The sequence below is a fragment of the Schistosoma mansoni genome, chromosome 6, assembly GCF_000237925.1.
Source record: "Schistosoma mansoni strain Puerto Rico chromosome 6, complete genome".
Classification (NCBI taxonomy): domain Eukaryota; kingdom Metazoa; phylum Platyhelminthes; class Trematoda; order Strigeidida; family Schistosomatidae; genus Schistosoma; species Schistosoma mansoni.
The window spans coordinates 1,864,620-1,882,549 of NC_031500.1; the positions used below are offsets into that span (position 1 = coordinate 1,864,620).

A 17,930-nucleotide genomic window follows, 5' to 3' on the forward strand; every position below is an offset into this window, starting at 1 on the left:
GGGATTTGCGTGGGCGGTTGTTGTCGGTTTTAATTCATTAGTTTCCCCCCTATATATATCTTTAATTTCTGATATATTCAAAAATTTTCGCGGTTTATTTAAAAGAGTAAATACTAACTAGAACAACAACAACCACAGCAACAATTTATCGAATTTAGAAGCACATACATATATTTAAGGGATTTGCGTGGGTGGTTACTATCGGTTTTAATTCATTGGTTTCCACCTAAATATATATAAATATACCTCTTTAATTTCGAATAGTCTTATAAAATTTTTTGCAGTTTCTTTAAAAGAGTAAATACTAACCCCAGCAACAAACCCAGCAACAACCATAGCAACAACAACAACAACAATGACAATTGAATTACCTGAAGTTACTGGTGGTCCAACATGGATACGTAAAATGCGTACATTATTTCGTCGTCTTGATACATCAGGACATGGTTATTTAATGGTTGATGATATATTAGAAATTGGTACATCATTATTTAATATTTATCCTAAAATGTTATCATATAAATATGATGAATTAGTAAAAACATTAGTTTATTTATGGTATGATGTAATATGTATCCATGTACCAAGACAGTTAGCAACTACTATTACAATTAATGAAAATTTATTTATAGAAAATTTATTAAAATCATTAAAAGGGGAATTACATCAAAATTTTAATGAAAAATTTATTGAACCATTATTTAATTCAATAGATCAAGATAATGATCAATTAATTATATCATCAGAATTTCAATCATTAATGATATCATGGAAATCAATACCAAAAGATTGTGAATTAATTTTTCGTTACTATAGTGATAAAAATAAATTATCTAAAGAAAATTTTTTAAAAATTTTTATTGATTTTTTTATATTAGATAATTCTAAAAGTAATATAAATCAATTATGGGGATTATTAATTAATTATAAACGTGCTGAAGATTATGGTACTATAGATTGTGGTCCTGTATGGGAAAGTAAAATACGTACAATGTATAGACGTTTAGATATAAATGAAACAATGAAATTAAGATGTCATGATTTATTACAAATTGGACAATTTTTAATACAACGTACACATTTAGATAGACGTCGGGCAGATGCTGTAATGCGTGCTATGTTACATATATGGGTGAAATTTTTGGCTATAGATAAAAATGGTAAGCAGATTACTTTTTTATTTTATTTGTTTTTAAATAGTTGCGATCATGAGTTGATTGGAACATGTAAGCACTGGAAGGTCGTCTCGTCCTGTTGTGGGACTCCTCAACAGTGCGCATCCACGACACCGCCTCGAGAGATTCGAATCCAGGACTTATCAGTTTCGCGAGTGACCGCCAGCATCCAATGGTGTTAATGTCTCACTTTAACTAATCCACGAAATTGAGCAACCTTCAACCATTGACTTCAGTGAGTTACTATCCCACAACAGACCTGGATGAACTCCATTGGTCACTGCTTCTCACTAGAACTCCAGGAAATATCTCTTGAAGCCAGTCACTAGTGAGCATATGTTGATTAATATCAGAAGGGGTTTTTGTGGATATTGTAGTAATTTTAATAGTTGAGATCACCAGTCAGTTGGAGCTATACCACTATGGAAAACCTTAAAGCACTGAATGGTTGTTTCGTCTGACTGTGGGACTCCTCAACAGTGAGCATCCACGATCCCACATCTCGGTAGATTCCAATCCAGGATCTATTAGTCTCTCGTGCGAGCGCTTAACCACTAGACTACTGAGTTGGCCGGCATCCAACGGTGTTAATGTCTAACTTCAACCGATCCACGAAATTCAGCAACCATTAATTAATTATAAAGGTGCTGAAGATTATGGTACTATAGATTGTGGTCCTGTATGGGAAAGTAAAATACGTACAATGTATAGACGTTTAGATATAAATGAAACAATGAAATTAAGATGTCATGATTTATTACAAATTGGACAATTTTTAATACAACGTACACATTTAGATAGACGTCGGGCAGATGCTGTTATGCGTGCTATGTTACATATATGGGTGAAATTTTTGGCTATAGATAAAAATGGTAAGTAGATGATTGTTGTTGTTGTTCTTTTTGTTTTATTTGTTTTTGAATAGTTGCGATCATGAGTTAATTGGAGCTAGATCACCATAGAGAACCTGGAAGCACTGGATGGTCGTCCCGCCCTATTGTGAGACTCCTCAATAGTGTGCATCCATGATGTCACCTCGAGAGATTTGAACTCAGCCACTAGACCACTGAGCTGGCCGGTATCCAATGGTGTTTATATCTCACTTTAACTAATTCATGAAATTGAGCGACACATCCACCATTGTCTTCAGTGAGTTACTATCTCACAACAGACCTGGATGAACTCCAGGAAATATCTCTTTAAGCCAGTCACTAGTAAGCATAAGTTGATTCATATCAGAAGGGGTTTTTGTGGAGATTTTAGTAATTTTATATGGTTGAGATCATGAATAAATTAAAGCTAGACCATCATTGAAAACCTGAAAGCACTGGATGGGCGTTTTGTCCTATTGAGGGACTTGTCATCAGTGCACATGCACGATCTCATATATCTAGAGATTCGAACCCAGGACTTATCAGTCTGGTGCGTGAGCGCTTAACCACTAGACCACTGAGTCGACTCATGATCTCAACGATTAAAATTATTATAATATCCACAAAAGATTCTTCCGATATTATTTGTTTTTGTTTAAAATTCTGTCTCGTGATGATGGAGAAGATTTGTAACTGAGGTGGATGGTTTGGTTATAGAGCTTTCATCGTTCTTCTGAATGACATCATCAGCATAAACTTCTATCTTAACCCTAAACTATTCAGCTCAGAGAATAAAACTCCGTCAAAATTTCGTCTTGATAAATATATGTATTATTGAGATATTACTCATTTAAAAAATCTTCCTAAACACAATAAACTAACGTCCCATAATAGGACAAAACGGCCGTCTAGTGCTTCCAGGTTTTCCATGATGGTCTAGATTCAATTAACTCACGCTTTCAACTATGAAAATACTAAATCTCCACCGAAACCCCTTCGGAACTTATTTACTTAAAAATATAAATTATCCTGTAAGATCTGGACAATTTGGGTTCGATTTCTCAAGGAATGTTGAATATTGAAAAGTTTTACAATAGAACAAGAGAGTTACCTAATGCTTCTTGAGTCTTAGTAACTGTCTAGTTCAAGTTGGTACTTCCCTGGGAAAACACTGACCATCGAACTCCATCTTCAATACTGTGTAATTATATGTTCATTAAAGAAATGAAGAAAATGAATTACTTCTAATAAGACTTCGACAGTATGTTTGTCCTTAGAATTTCATATCATTAGATTGTCAATTAATTGTATTGGGTTACAGAGATTACATCGATATATTTTATACCCTAAATAAAAGTAGTTGAATGTTGGCTCAGTGATTCAGAGGTTAAGTGTTCGTGTGTTAGACCGAAAGTTCCGAGTTCGAATACCTCGTAGTAATTATTCGTAGGTGCTGAGGAGTTACATACTACAACGAAATGACCGTCCAGTACTTTCAAGTTCTCAATAGTGATCTAACAGTGATTGATTCATGATTTCAATCATAAGTAAAAGTCTTATATAGATACCCAGTTTAAAGATGGACTTTTCAAGATCAAACTTTATTTTAAGGAAACAATAATTCTTACCGATGCTAATGACGCTATATAGGTTAAGTCTTTGGAATATACCGATTCATCTACCGCAAAGTATTTTCTTCCTTTGCACATATTTAAGATTAAACATTGTGGATTTCATTGTGTGTGTGAGTGTGTGGGTATTAGTGTACACTGTTACGTTCTTTCTCCAACTAGTATCAACCTGTATTGTTATTAATGGCTTTATTCAATATTATACTTCTAGTACAATATAGAATTCACAGTATAAAGTATTTCAACGAGTTTCCATTTCTTGATCGACTCTGACGATAAACATGTAGTGGTTGCCAGTTAGATGTTTGAAGTCCAGGAATCGACATTTGAATATAATTTCATTCTTTACAATGCATATTGTCAGCAACAACGAAATCTCTGGTTGGGCCCTTTTGTAACTTCTACAGCGTAATGTCGTAAACTTTTCGTAATTTTATTTTATTTATGCACATAAATATTGGTATAATGGGGTACCAGATACATATGGGCCGAACAAATCTCATTTCATTTGTGTGAGGGCTGTGATACTGCCCAGGTGCCCAAACTGAAGTGAGTGGTTTACTTAAGGGGCCACACCCGGAGCCTTCGACCTAAAGGTCTAACCCACAAGGCAGTGGAGCATCGTGAGGAGATGCAGTCTCATGGTAGCCGGTCACCAACGATTGATTCATACGTCCTTTGTTCCCTCAGGATACTGGAGCCTATGTACACCATTGGTTTGGAATTAGGGTTTTCCAACTTTCCTAGGTGGACTTTCCTTGTCCACTGACCCGGTTAAAGCGCCGGACATTCGCTTTTCGTCCTCTCACTTTTGTGAACAATACCCATGGTGTGAGAAGGCGGTGAGTAGGACTTCCCTGTCAGAGGCTGTATACGCGTGGCCATGTGAGAGCATTTGGAGAGGGAGAGCGGACTCTGCGCACTCTCGGCCGTACCAGGACATTTTGGGGGCAAACTTTTCGTAAACCTATCTGAATAGATTATGAGACTAATAGATAAATTGATGTCTTAAGACAAACTTGTCGAAATATCCAGGTGGTAAAGAACAGATAGCCCATATATTCAAGCAGGTCGCCTTCTGTATGAGAAGTATCTTTATATATTTAATTATGATTAGGTGAAATGGAAACTTTTACTCAATGAATTTTATTGTGTAACAATCTTTGAGAAGTTATAAAGTGTTATGTTTGATCTATGACATTATTTTGTTTGCATAGACTATTACTGCTATTTGTATTTGAGATACTACTGAAATTCACGGGGGGTCAATGAATAGTCTCTTTCATTCTTGTATAAGTTCTTGAAGAACTTGTGACTGATTGAGTTCATAAATTTTGGGAATGGAAAAAAAATATCAATGCTGTCGACTGAAGCCGGAAGCGTATATCACTAACGTGACTTATCAGTTGATAGCTTGCGAATGGGTCTTGGGTTCATAATGAGATCATGGCTACATACTTCAGGTCAGTCTCGTGCTAGATTAAAGCAGCTATCCAGTCACTTCTGATTTTTGGCGGTGCCTCACCTGTAAGAAATCCATGTCAAAGATCACCTTCAGAATATAATTTAATATAAATATTTAGCTTCTATTTTACTGATGTCAAGAAATCTCTTAACTACAAAAACTGTATTTTAATCCATTTGTTTATTATTATTGTTAGTGATTAAGGGGGAGAGATTTAAGTTTCCCCAGTAGGGAGTATTACCTTACTAAAGTTAATATATAGAAATTCTAACGTCATGTGATATTCAATTGCAATTTTAACGTTGATCTTATAGGGTTTCATAAAGGTTGGTAATGTCAACAACAAAAGTTCTATGTCAATACAATAGTGAAATGAAAACCAAATGTAAAGTTATAAAAGTGTAAGGAGAGATTTTCGGACATTTTAAGTCATATAGTTTATGATAAAACATATGTATGTGGATGCGCACTGCTGAGGAGTCCTATAATAGGACGAAACGGTCGTCCAGTGCTTCCAGATTTTCCATGATGGTCTATCTTCAATTGATTCATGATTTAAACTATGAAAATATACATCAATTGTTGATCTTACCCTTGTTCTTACTTACTTACTTATGCTTGTTACTCCTAATGGAGCATAGACTGATGATCAGCATTCTACAACCCACTCTGTACTGGGTCTTCCTTTCTAGTTCTATCCAATTGTCGTTCATTCTTATCATGTCTGTCTCCATTTCTTAATATAATGTGTTCTTTAGTCTTCCGCTTTCCCTTTGACCTTGAAGATTCCATGTGGGGGCTTGCCTTGTGACACAGTTGGGTTCTTTCCTCAATATGTGTACTATCCACTTCCGGCGCTTCTTCTTGATTTCTCCTCCACTGGAATGTGGTTTGTTCTCTCCCACAATAGAATGTTGCTGGCAGTGTCTGGCCAATGGATCCGAAGTATTTTTTGTAGACAACTGTTAATAAACACCTGAATGTTCTGGATGATGGTTTTCGTAGTTCTCCACGTCTCCACCCCTTACAGTAGAACTGTCTTCACATTTATATTGAAAGTTCTGATCTTGATGTTGGTTGAAAGACAGTTGTTTTGAGTTCCAGATGTTCTTCAGTTGTAAATATGCTGTTCTTGCTTTGTCGATCCGCTTCTTCATATCTGCATCTGATTTACCGCGTTCATCGATGATGCTGTCGAGTTATGTAAAGGTTTTTACATCCTCCAAAGCTTCTCCGTGAAGTGTAATTCGACTGGTGCATGCTATATTATATCAGAGGGTCTTGTTTTTCCCTTTGCTTATATTGAGACCTACTGCTGCTGAGGATAGGTTAAGTACCCTGCTTAATAGTTATACAATAAGAATATAGACATAGATCCTAATAGTTACCACTCTTCATTCTTTGTCCGGATATAACATTTTCTTTTCCAAAAACGTAGAAGAATAAACATACTACTGAAGTTACTATCTTCATTTGAATTGGCTCATTGTATTTAGTATTTATTTACTATTTATATTCATAAATTAATAACTAAAACCTTCCAGGCATGCAACAGGCTGAGTACCCTTACTTACTTAATTACTTACGCCTGTTACTCCCGATGGAGTATAGGCCGCCGATCAGCATTCTACAATGCACTCTGTACTGGGTCTTCCTTCCTAGTTCTATCCGATTTTTGATCATTCTTCACATCAGAGAGGGTTTTGTGGAGAATTTAGTATTTTCATAGTTGAAATCATGAGTCAATTGAAGCTAGACCACCATCGAAAACCTTGAACCACTGGACGGCCGTTTCGTCCTATTATGGGACTCCTCAGCAGTGCGAATCCACGATCCTTCACATGTCTGTCTCAATACTACTGAAGTTACTATCTTCATTTGAATTGGCTTATTGTATCTAGTATTTATTTACCATTGATATTCCCTAAATTGTTAACTAAAGACAACCATACAATGTTTTCCTACACATTCCTATGTGTCAATACCAGGGGTATTCTGTTTGTCAGTTTGTTTGTTTGCATTAGTTTATGTAATTTGGGAAATTTTTGTGTGTAATTGATAAGGTGAATATCTAAAATGTTATTGTAATGTATTACAATATCTAGGTTATTTCATTCAAATATATAAAGGTTAATAGTCAAATGACTTTTGGCAATAACTATCTTTCTTTTTTAATGAATAGATAATTAATAATAAAAGAATCATATCTACAATAACATTAATGAAATAGTAACTTACTGAAGACAATAGTGGACGGTTGCTCGATTTCGTGGATTGATTGAAGTTAGACATTAACACCGTTGGATGCCGGCCGGCTCAGTGATCTAGAGGTTAAGCCCTCGCGCGCGAGACTCATAAGTCCTGAGTTCGAATCCCGTGATGCGAGATCGTGGATGCACACCATTGAAGAGTTCCACAATAGGACGAAACGACCATGTAGTGCTTCCAGGTTTTCCATAATGGTCTAGCTTCAATTAACTAATGAATTCAATTAGAAAATTTTTAAAATCTTCATTAAATCCCTTCTGATAAAAAATGATCCATTTTTAATAAAATTGGATAGTGAATAGTAATACAATTCGAGAGAAAGTAAATGTGTGTTTCATCTTAGTTAGAACTTATCAATTGGATATACTTCTACCTTAGTGTTGGTTTCCACACTGGGGATCAGACGTAGTACCTTTCTCTTAAAATTCCAATGTGTTCTACACTAAACTACTGAATGCAGACAATTATAAGATTTTTAATTGAGATCATGAATCGATTGATGTTAGACCATCATTAAAAATCTGGAAGTACTAGACAACTGTTTCGTGCTAGTCTGGTACTCCTCAGCAGTGCACATGTGACATCCGAACTCAGGGCTTTCCGTATTGTGCACGAACGCTTAAACTCTAGTTCACTGATCCGGTATCCACAAAATTGCGCGATCACCTTCCATACTGGGATGAAACGGGCGTCTAATGCTTCCAGGTTTTCCATAGTGGTCTAACATCAATCGATTCATGATTTCAATCAAAAACTCAACAATCTCCACAACCTTATTACTGATAATCATAAAATTGTTTAATGAGAATGAATGTTGCTTTTAAAAGTTTGAATTACCCCCTTATTGATATAAAAAGACTTTAACTGACTAGTCTGTTTTGTCGTATGTTGATCGTCAGCAGATCATATCTCTTCGTGACTAGCGGTAAAATTCAGGACATGAATTTCATCCTATTTAAAACGTAGTAGTAATATTAACACAATTACTTTAGGTTATACATCTGATCAAAGGAAACGGATCAATTATATTCATTTATAAAAGCAACAGGAAAATATAAACCTTTACAAATTACGAAAAAGGACATCCAGTAGAGAGAAGATTATTTTGTTAGATTGTTTCTATTAGAAGGACAATACACTACATTATGAACAAAGATGGATAGTGTCTAGCAGTGGAATCTAGTTTGACGCGCGTTTCGTCCTATTTGGGGCTCGTCAGTTGGATGTACCTGCATCTCAGACTTGTTGATGTTCACTCTGAAACTCGAACCCAGTACCTTCCGCTTCAAATGCCATCGCGTTATCCACTCAGTCCCAGAGTGAACAACAACTCTGAGATACAAGTATATCCAGATGACGAGTCCCGAATAGGACGAAACGCGCGTCAAACTGGATTCCACTACTGGACACTGTCCATCTTTGCTTACCATTGAATAAAGTAGTTCATTATCAGTAATATCATATAATAGGTTGTGAATTTTCCTGAAGTATACTAAGTTTCTATAAACAAAAGTTAATTGATAATAGACAATTAATAAGTGTAATGTATCGAAAGTCTAACCTAAAATGAAGTTCCACATTGCATTTAAACCTATCTTATTCATTATGACAGTAGAAGATGTTACAATTAAACTATTTTATAAGATGTTATTGTCAATTAGACTAGTGAATACATTGCATATCGACACATATAATTCGAAAGTTAATGACTTCAAGAAGTATTTCCTGAAGTTCTAGTGAGAAGAAATGACCAGTGGATTTCAACCGGGTCTGGTGTAAAATAGTAACTCACTGAATACATTGGTGGACGGTTGCTAAACTTCGTGGATCTGTTGAAGCTAGACAATAACACCAGTGGATGCCGGCCAGCTCAGTGGTCTATCGGTTAAGCGCTCGTGCGCGAGACTAATAAGTCCTGTGTTCGAATCTCTCGATGTGGGTTCGTGGATGCCCACTGATGAGGAATCCCATACTAAGACGAAACGGTTATCCAGTGCTTCCAGGTTTTGCATGGTGATCTAGCTTCAATTGACTCGTGATCTCAACTACATAAAATTACTAAAATTTCCACAAAACCCCATTCTGATAATGATCATATGCTCACCAGTAACTGGCTCTATGAGTTATTTCCTGAAGTTCTAGTGACAATCAGTAACCAGTGGAGTTCAACCAGTTCTGTTGTGAGATAGTAACTCACTGAAGACAATGGTGAATGGTTGCTCGATTTCGTGCATTGGTTGAAGTTAGACATTAACACCGTCGTATGCTGGCCAACTCAGTGGTCTAGAGGTTGAGCGCTCACGCGCGAAACTGACAGGTCTTGCGTTCGAATCCCACGAGTGGGATCATGAATGCACACTGTTGAGGAGTCCCATATTAGGACGAAACGGTCGTCTAGTGCTTCCAGGTTTTCAATGATTATATTTACATTTCATCTAATAAAAAAAACAACCAATTTTTCTTTTTTTTCAGGTGAACATTTAGATGAAATACGTGAAATTGAATTTGTACACAATATGAGAGAAATGATTAATGGTGAATATCGTCATGAAATTGATCAATTTGGATGGACATTTTTTAAAGCTATAGAAATTGATAATAGCGGTTATATATCACAAGCATCATATCGTATATTACAAGAAGCATGGCATGTTGGAAGAGATGAAGCTGAAGCAATGTTTAAAGTAAGTTTAAATTAGTAAATAAATATTAGTTATCAGAAAGGGGGTTTTGTGTGTATTATAGTAGTTTTAATAGTTGAGTTCATGAGCCAATTGAAGCTAGACCACCATGGAAAACCTGGAAGCAATGGACTGCCGTTTCGTCCTATTGTGGGACCCTCCGACAGTACACATCCACGATCCCGCCTCGCAAGCGGGATTCAAACCCAGGATATATCAGTCTTGCTCGCGAACGCTTAGAGTTTAGTGACTGGCTCCAAGAGATAGTTCCTGGAGTTCTAGTAAGAAACAGTGACCAGTGGAGTTCAACTGGGTCTGTTGTGAGATATCAACTGACTGAAGACATTGGTGAATGGTTGCTTAATTTCGTGGATTGGTTGAAGTTAGACATCAACACCATTGGATGCTGGCGCTCACTCGTGAGACTGATAGATCCTGAGTTCGAATCTACCGAGATGTGGGATCGTGGATGCTTACTGCTGAGGAGTCCCATAATAGGACGAAAAGGCCGTTTAGTGCTTTCAGGTTTTCCATGGTTGTCCAGCTTCAATTAACTCATGAATTCAACTATTAAACTTACTATAACATCCACAAAAACCCCTTTTGATATTAATCAATATATGCTCACTAGTGACTGACTTCAAGAGGTATTTCCTGGAGTTCTAATGAGAAGCAGTAACCGGTGGAGTTCAACCAGGTCTGTTGTGATATATCAACTCACTAAAGACAATGGTGGATGGTTGCTCAATTTCGTGGATTAGTTGAAATGAGACATAAACACCATTGGATACCTGCCAGCTCAGTGGTCTAGTGGTTAAGCGCTTGCGCGCGAAAGCTTATCCTCTAGACCACTGAGCTGGAATCTGATAGTGTTAATGTCTAACTTCAACCAATCCACGAAATTGAGTTAATCAATATTTTGAGTTTTTTTCTTTTTGAATACTATCTAACAATTAAAATCAGTATACATAACTCAAAGTATGAAGAGTTCAACAACTCGGTATAAATATGTCGGTAAGTGTATAATAAACTGACAATCTTCAGTTATCTATCAACCAGTCAAGATAGATTGATCTTATTCATCAACTTCATAGGTTAAATTATTCTTTGCAGTAGAAGGAAAAAGATTGAGTTATGCATATTAGGAGTAGGGTTAGTGTTGTGAGTTAGGATTATCACCTAATAGAGTTGTTGTCAACCATTGACTTTTGAGATGGGTTTAAAAATAAGGGTTAGAGTATTTATTACGAAGTGACATCAACTATGATGCAATGAATTATCACCTTTATCTTCCCAAACTTAAGAAACTTAGGGTTGGAATTTAAGGTGAGGGTTAGAGTGGGAGAAGTATTTCCTGAAATCCTAGTGAGAAGCAATGACCAGTGGAGTTCAACCAGGTCTGTTGTGAGATAGTAACTCACTAATAAGAATAGTGGACGATGGTAAAATTTCGTGGATTGGTTGAACTTAGACATAAACACCGTTGGATGCCGGCCAGCTCAGTGGTCTATCGGGTTGGCATTTAAGGTGATGGTTAGAGTGGGTGAATATATTCTAGCTTCATGAAGCACTGTTGACTATGCATTGAATCATATTAAGAACTTAAAAATAATTTGCACCATTAGCAGGGATGTTTTTATAGTTTAGCTTAAGCATCATCTTAAATTCATTTTTTAGTTAAATGGTAGATAATTTTATTGATTTCAAGCACTTTGAAGACCAAATATTGCCAATATTTACATCCAGTGGTAGCTATCATTGCCTGAGGGAAAGTGAGGGCATACAATCACCTCTCTCCATTGTTCTACTGAAGCAGTGGGGTTAGACAGGGTTGCTCAAACTCATAATTCCTCTTCAACTTTTCTATCAGTGACGTTCTGGAAATAGCCGTGATGAATGTAGGTAATGGTGGTGTTGATCTGTTGCCAAAAGAAAGACCTCTCGACCGTGAATATGCAGATGATATTGTCTAACTTTGCTATAATACCTAAGCCATGCAATCCACACTTAATTATTTGACAATTAATGTTCGTAGGCATGATATGTTCTTTGCACCTTTGAAGAGCAAAGTTCTTTTACAAGACTGGTAGGAACCTGATCCTGCACTCACCCTCGGTAGGAAGCAGATAGAAGTGGTTGAGAAGTTTGTGTATCTGAGTAGCTACATAAGTGCTGGTCGTGGTGTTAGTGGTGAGATCAATTCACGTATAATGAAAGCCAGAGTGGCTTATGCCAATCTGACCCATCTTTGACTGCTTCGTGATCTTAGTCCGGCTGTAAAAGTTCGAATCTACAACACGTCAGTGGGAGAAGTTTTGCTCTATGCTTGTGAGATCTGGTCTCTCCGAGTTGAGGGTGTTAGAAGACCCTCGGTGTTTGATCATTATTGTCTCCGAATAATTGGTGACATCCAGTGGCAATGATATGTTAGTAATGCAGAGGTTCAGCATCGTGTGTTCGTGCGCAGAGACGATAATTCATTTGGTGTCACTCACTATCTTGAAACATTAACTTCAGTGACTTGGACATGTCCTACGAATGTCGTCAGAGAATTTCATGCCGTACATTATTTGCAGACGCTGGGACCGGTTGGAAAAAGCAGAGAGGTGGTCAGTGTTTGACGTCGTGTCGTAGTATGAAAGGAAGCTGTACAGTACTGGTTTCTGTCGGTTATTCTTGACTTCTTGGTTGGAATTCGAGAGACGGTGCAGCAGTGTCTGGAGATGTGATCAGACATGACTCCGAGTAGACGTGAGTGGCGATCCTGCTGTAACTTCACTTTACTTTCTTCATAAAAAATGAATGTAACTTCTTTAACAAGAACAAAAATTCTTTCTGGTTGTACTTTGGCTAACTGAACTACTTCTTCCATTATTATTATTATTATTTCACTCTCATACATTAATTTCTGTCTGTTATTCTTGTTTTTATGATACACACCTTACATTCCCTATCTCTTCAAAACATCATTATTATTGTATGATGTATGCATATTGTATCTGGTGCCTATTTGTACTAATATTTAAGTGTTCAAATAAATAAATCAAAACAAAAACATTTATGATTGAATTTTGAATTTGGCGCCAAAAAATATGGCGCTATCTTCATTCTGATTGGTTGATTCAGGACTATCAATGTTTTTATTATTGTAGACGTTTCTAGTATTATCTAATTCATTGGTGAAATACATCACGTTAACGTATACATCAAGTAATTAGAATGATTATTCATATATAGAAATGATAACTCAGTTAATATATATATGCGCACTAGTGACTGACTTCAAGAGGTACTTCTCTGGAGTTCTAGTGAGAAGCAGTGACCAGTGGAGTTCAACTAGGTCTGTTGTGAGATAGGAACTCACTGAAGACAATTGGTGGACAGTTGCTCAACTTCATGGATTGGTTGAAGTTAGACATTAACACCATCGGATGCCGGCTCAGTGGTCTAGTGGTTAAGTGCTCTGGCGAATCTCTCGAGGCGAGGTCGTGGATACACACTGCTGGGGAGTCCCACAATAGGACGAAACGGCCGTCCAGTGTTTCCAGTTTTCTAACTTTGGTCTAGCTTCGATTGACTCATGCTTTCATCTATGAAAATATTTGGGAAGCTCAAGGACAAACGAAATTCAAGGCCATGAACCAATACATTGACTACTTATCGCTTCAATTAATTGTAATGAATGTCCTTAGAGAGGTTGAAGGGATCACATAGTCTATTAAAGAAATCAACATTAAATAGATATGTGAAGATATCGTTTATAATTGCTGGAGTTCAATAGACAAAACATGTTTTTTTATTTGTGCTAGTCAATCACAGCTCAGATAATCTGGCTAATCAATGTGTAATAGCTTATTTAACACGAAAATTTGGCGGCACATACCTATGAAAGTTTGTAATAGATTGGGTGTAACTTATAAGAATATATTGTTATCAGAAGGGGGTTTTGTGGAGATTTCAGTAATTTGACATAGTTGAAATCATGATTCAATTGAAGCTAGGCCACCGTGGAAAACGTGGAAGCATTGGATGGCCGTTTCGTCCTATTGTGGGACTCCTCAGAAGTGCGCACCCACGATCTCGTCTCGAGAGATTCGAACCCAGGACCTATCAGTCTCGCACGCGAACACTTAACCTCTAGACCACTGAGATGGCCGGTATCCAACGGTGTTAATGTCTAACTTCAACTGATCTACGAAATTGAGCGACACATCCACCATTGTCTTCAGTGAGTTAATATCTCACAACAGACCTGGTTGAACTCCACTGGTTACTGCTTCACACTAGAACTCCAGGAAATACTTCATGGAGCCAGTTACTAGTGAGTATATGATCAGTATCAGAAGGGGAGGAGGAGTCCCACAGTAGGACGAAACGGCCGTCCAATGATTCCAGGTTTTCCAAGGTGATCTAGCTTCAATTGGCTCATGATTTAAACTGTATGAAAATAGATTGTGTTTAAAATTTGTTTTTGTACTAAACATAATGTATACAATATGGAGTTTATCAATATGTTTATTCATCTATTAGTATCATTCCTGACACAGTATCTTCTCTATAGTTTGAAGCTTAATTGTCTCTAGAGAAACGATATCTGGGAACTGGTATTGTCTCATTTTTAAATTAGAACACCCAAAAATACATTCAATAACATTATAAACGAAAATGGATTGCAGTGGAGTCCAGGACGCGCGTCTTGTTCTATTTGGGACCCATCAGCCAGGTGTACATGAACTCCAGAGTCGATTTTCACTCCGACACTCGAACCTAGTACTCTGGGATGTAGATGAGGATAAACTCCGCACTCGTTGTCAGTATTTATACTATCGTAATCCACGATGGAGGGCTTGTTTCATTCTCTGTAGTTTTCGCGGTGTTATTTGAAAAGTGTTAAGTTTTCTACGACGAAAACACTGATTCATCATACTACGGACATGTTAACTTGGCAACATACATTTACATCAGTATATACGTGGGCCTAAGTAATGAAACTAAGGTCAAGGTCAAAATTGTGTACTTATAACCACATGCTTGTTAACAAATTGACTTAGGGTTCTTTTACAATTGAAATGACAATAACAATAATTGTGACTTGTGTACTTTATTAAATGAAAAGTGAAATGTTTAAAGAATATTTTACACACAGGGGGATAATTAGCACAATAATCATCAAACGTTTTGCGATGAATCTAGGTTGTATTATATTAGGTTCAATAGGATCGTGGGAAGATTATAACTCATAAATGTTTTATAATTTTACAGTTAAATTCATGAGCCGATTGAAGCTAGACCACCAAGGAGAACCTAAAAACACTGGACAACCTTTTCGACCTATTATGGGACTCCTCAGTGGCAGTGCGCATTCACTACCCCGCCTTGCGAGATTCGAACACAGGATCTGTCAGTCTCGCCTGCAATCGCTTAACTTCTAGACCCCTGAGCTGGAATCCATGATGATCTAGCTTCAATTGACTAATGAATTGAACTATAAAATTAATAAAATCTTCACAAAACCCCTTCTGATTTATTATCTATTCAATCAAAGGTCATCTTTCATGTTCGAAAAATCTGAGTAATTAACAGCATGTATAAATACTTGCAAACTTTGTGTAATCTGCCCAATGAATGCGTAAACTGAGTTATTAAGATTATTTACTATAGACATTATTAAATAAATAATTAAATGAATAATCATGTTACAAAGATGGATAGTGACTAGCAGTGGAATCCAGTAAGCGCGTTTCGTCCTATCTGGGACTCGTCAGCTGGGTGTACCTGCATCTCACAGTTGATGTTCACTCTGGGACTCAAACCCAGTACCTTTCGTTTCAAAAGCCATCGCGTTATCCACCTGACCACTGAGTCCTGATAGTCACTTGCTTGTGCAATGAGATGAAGTTTAAATTCACTTAGTATTGTTTGTTTGAATCTTCCTATTGATGTTTATGACTGCAACTGGTCAGTCTCTAATTGGCATATGTGCATACTGTGCGTATTGCCTCAATATAGCCTTAATTCACAAGCATTATAAGCAAAGATGGCTAGTGACTAGTAGTAGAATCCAGGATGCGCGTTTCGGCTTATTTTGGGGCTCGTCAGCTGGATGTACCTGAATCTCAAAGACTGACCAGTTGCAGTCCCAAGCATCAATAGGAAGATTCAAACAAACAATACTAAATGAATTCATATTGATTGTCTTCAATGGATTTAATTTATTCCTTCCTTCTTTCTTTCTTATCTTTTTTCTTATTATCTCTAATTAGATATTAGATACTGATAAAGATGGTAAAATAAGTAGTGATGAATTTCTTACAGCATGGAATGATTATTTTCTTAGTGAAGATCCACAAAGTCCATATAGAATGTTTTTTGGTCCAGTTATTTCACGACCTACAGAAGCTAGATAATTTATTCAATATCCATTCATAATATTACATAACAACTTTACATATTTATCTTATTACATAATATTATCCCAAGTATTACATCATAGTTACAACCATATATACATCTATATATAACATTGAATTTGAAACCAAGGTATCTATCTATATATATATATATATATATATATAGTCGCCAACTAATAACTTTTGTTTAAATTAGATTTCTGTTTTAGAAAAAACTGGAAGTTAATTATCATTCTGAAAATTCATTTTAATAAAACAAAATTAAATATCATTTCATCTATTATTATTTTTTTTTTAAAAAAAATGTAGCGCATAAATTTGAATTTTCAATATTTCCCCCACTTTTTTTCTTCCATATTTGTTTTAAATGTTTAATTTTAATTTGATCATAAATGTTATTGATTTATTTAAAATTTATTAGTGGGGCAAATTATATTTTGAAAGAAAAAATAAAAAAATAAAAAAAACAAAAAAAATAAAAAAGCAAAAAAAATAAAAAAAATCAATTAATCAATTAGTAATTTGATGCATGCATTTAAATAAGTATCTAAGTAAAGCAATTCAATTATACATACATAAACATATTTATTTTAAAAAAAAGAAAACAACACCTTATATGACTTTTGTTTTTATATGTTTATTATTGTCACTTTGTTTGTTTATTAGTGTATGTGTGTGTTGGGGGGGGGGGAAGAGAGGATTACTGGTTTTTTATATACAGTTGAAATCATGAGTCAATTGAAGCTAGATCACTATGGAAAACCTAGAAACACTGGATGGCTGTTTCGTTCTATTGTAGAACTCTTCAGTGACAGTGCACATCCACGATTTCGCCTCGCGAGATTCGAACCTAGGACCTACCAGTCTCGTGCCAGAGCACTTAACCGATAGACCGTCCAGTGCTTCCAGATTTTCCATGGTGGTCTAGCTTCAATTGATTCATGATTTCAACTATATAAAATTACTGAAATCTCCACAAGACCCTCTTCGGTTAATGGTTTATTTGAATTGACACATACTTTCGAAAGTATTACCTGTATGCTATATTCTTGATTACGTCAGTAAAATTGTAATGTACTGGATTCATTATTGTTATATCTTGTGGCTGAGTGGAAGATTTGTTAATTTATGACGTGATAAAACCGCCAATCAGAGAACAGCGAATTATCGATTGGGACAGTGACACACGAAAACCATACGAGCAGTCTAGAGTGCTACTCGGTCCTGCTATCTGCCTAGCCCAGTCAGTTAAGTCCAGAACACCAATAACAACCTCTGCAATATGAATCATTATTCTCAAAAATACTGGGTTTATATATCAAACAAACTGACCACATCGTACCATAAAATAGAAAATAACATTTGTACTAGATTTGGCCAAATGTGGCTGTGAATAGTGGGAACAGTAATCAATAGACTGGGGATAAC

The 17,930-nt window shown here is 36.2% G+C and overlaps 1 protein-coding gene across 1 annotated transcript; it reads left to right on the forward strand.

The window, feature by feature from the left end:
• Positions 1-269: 269 nt before the first annotated feature.
• Positions 270-17,054, forward strand: Smp_123080 (putative sarcoplasmic calcium-binding protein (SCP).). The gene is made up of 4 exons (XM_018797920.1): positions 270-1,160; positions 1,820-2,047; positions 9,884-10,095; positions 16,356-17,054. Exons 1-4 carry the CDS (start codon positions 356-358, stop codon positions 16,497-16,499), a joined length of 1,389 nt encoding a protein of 462 aa, XP_018652914.1. The 5' UTR covers positions 270-355; the 3' UTR covers positions 16,500-17,054.
• Positions 17,055-17,930: the final 876 nt, after the last annotated feature.

What these genes read in the sequence shown, in the direction of transcription:
- Smp_123080 (XM_018797920.1), top strand. Translation starts at nt 356, where the DNA reads ATGACAATTGAATTACCTGAAGTTACTGGTGGTCCAACATGGATACGT. An exon ending in TTTGGCTATAGATAAAAATG is followed by an intron (nt 2,048 to 9,883) that starts GTAAGTAGATGA and finishes CTTTTTTTTCAG; the next exon opens with GTGAACATTTAGATGAAATA. An exon ending in AAGCTGAAGCAATGTTTAAA is followed by an intron (nt 10,096 to 16,355) that starts GTAAGTTTAAAT and finishes ATCTCTAATTAG; the next exon opens with ATATTAGATACTGATAAAGA.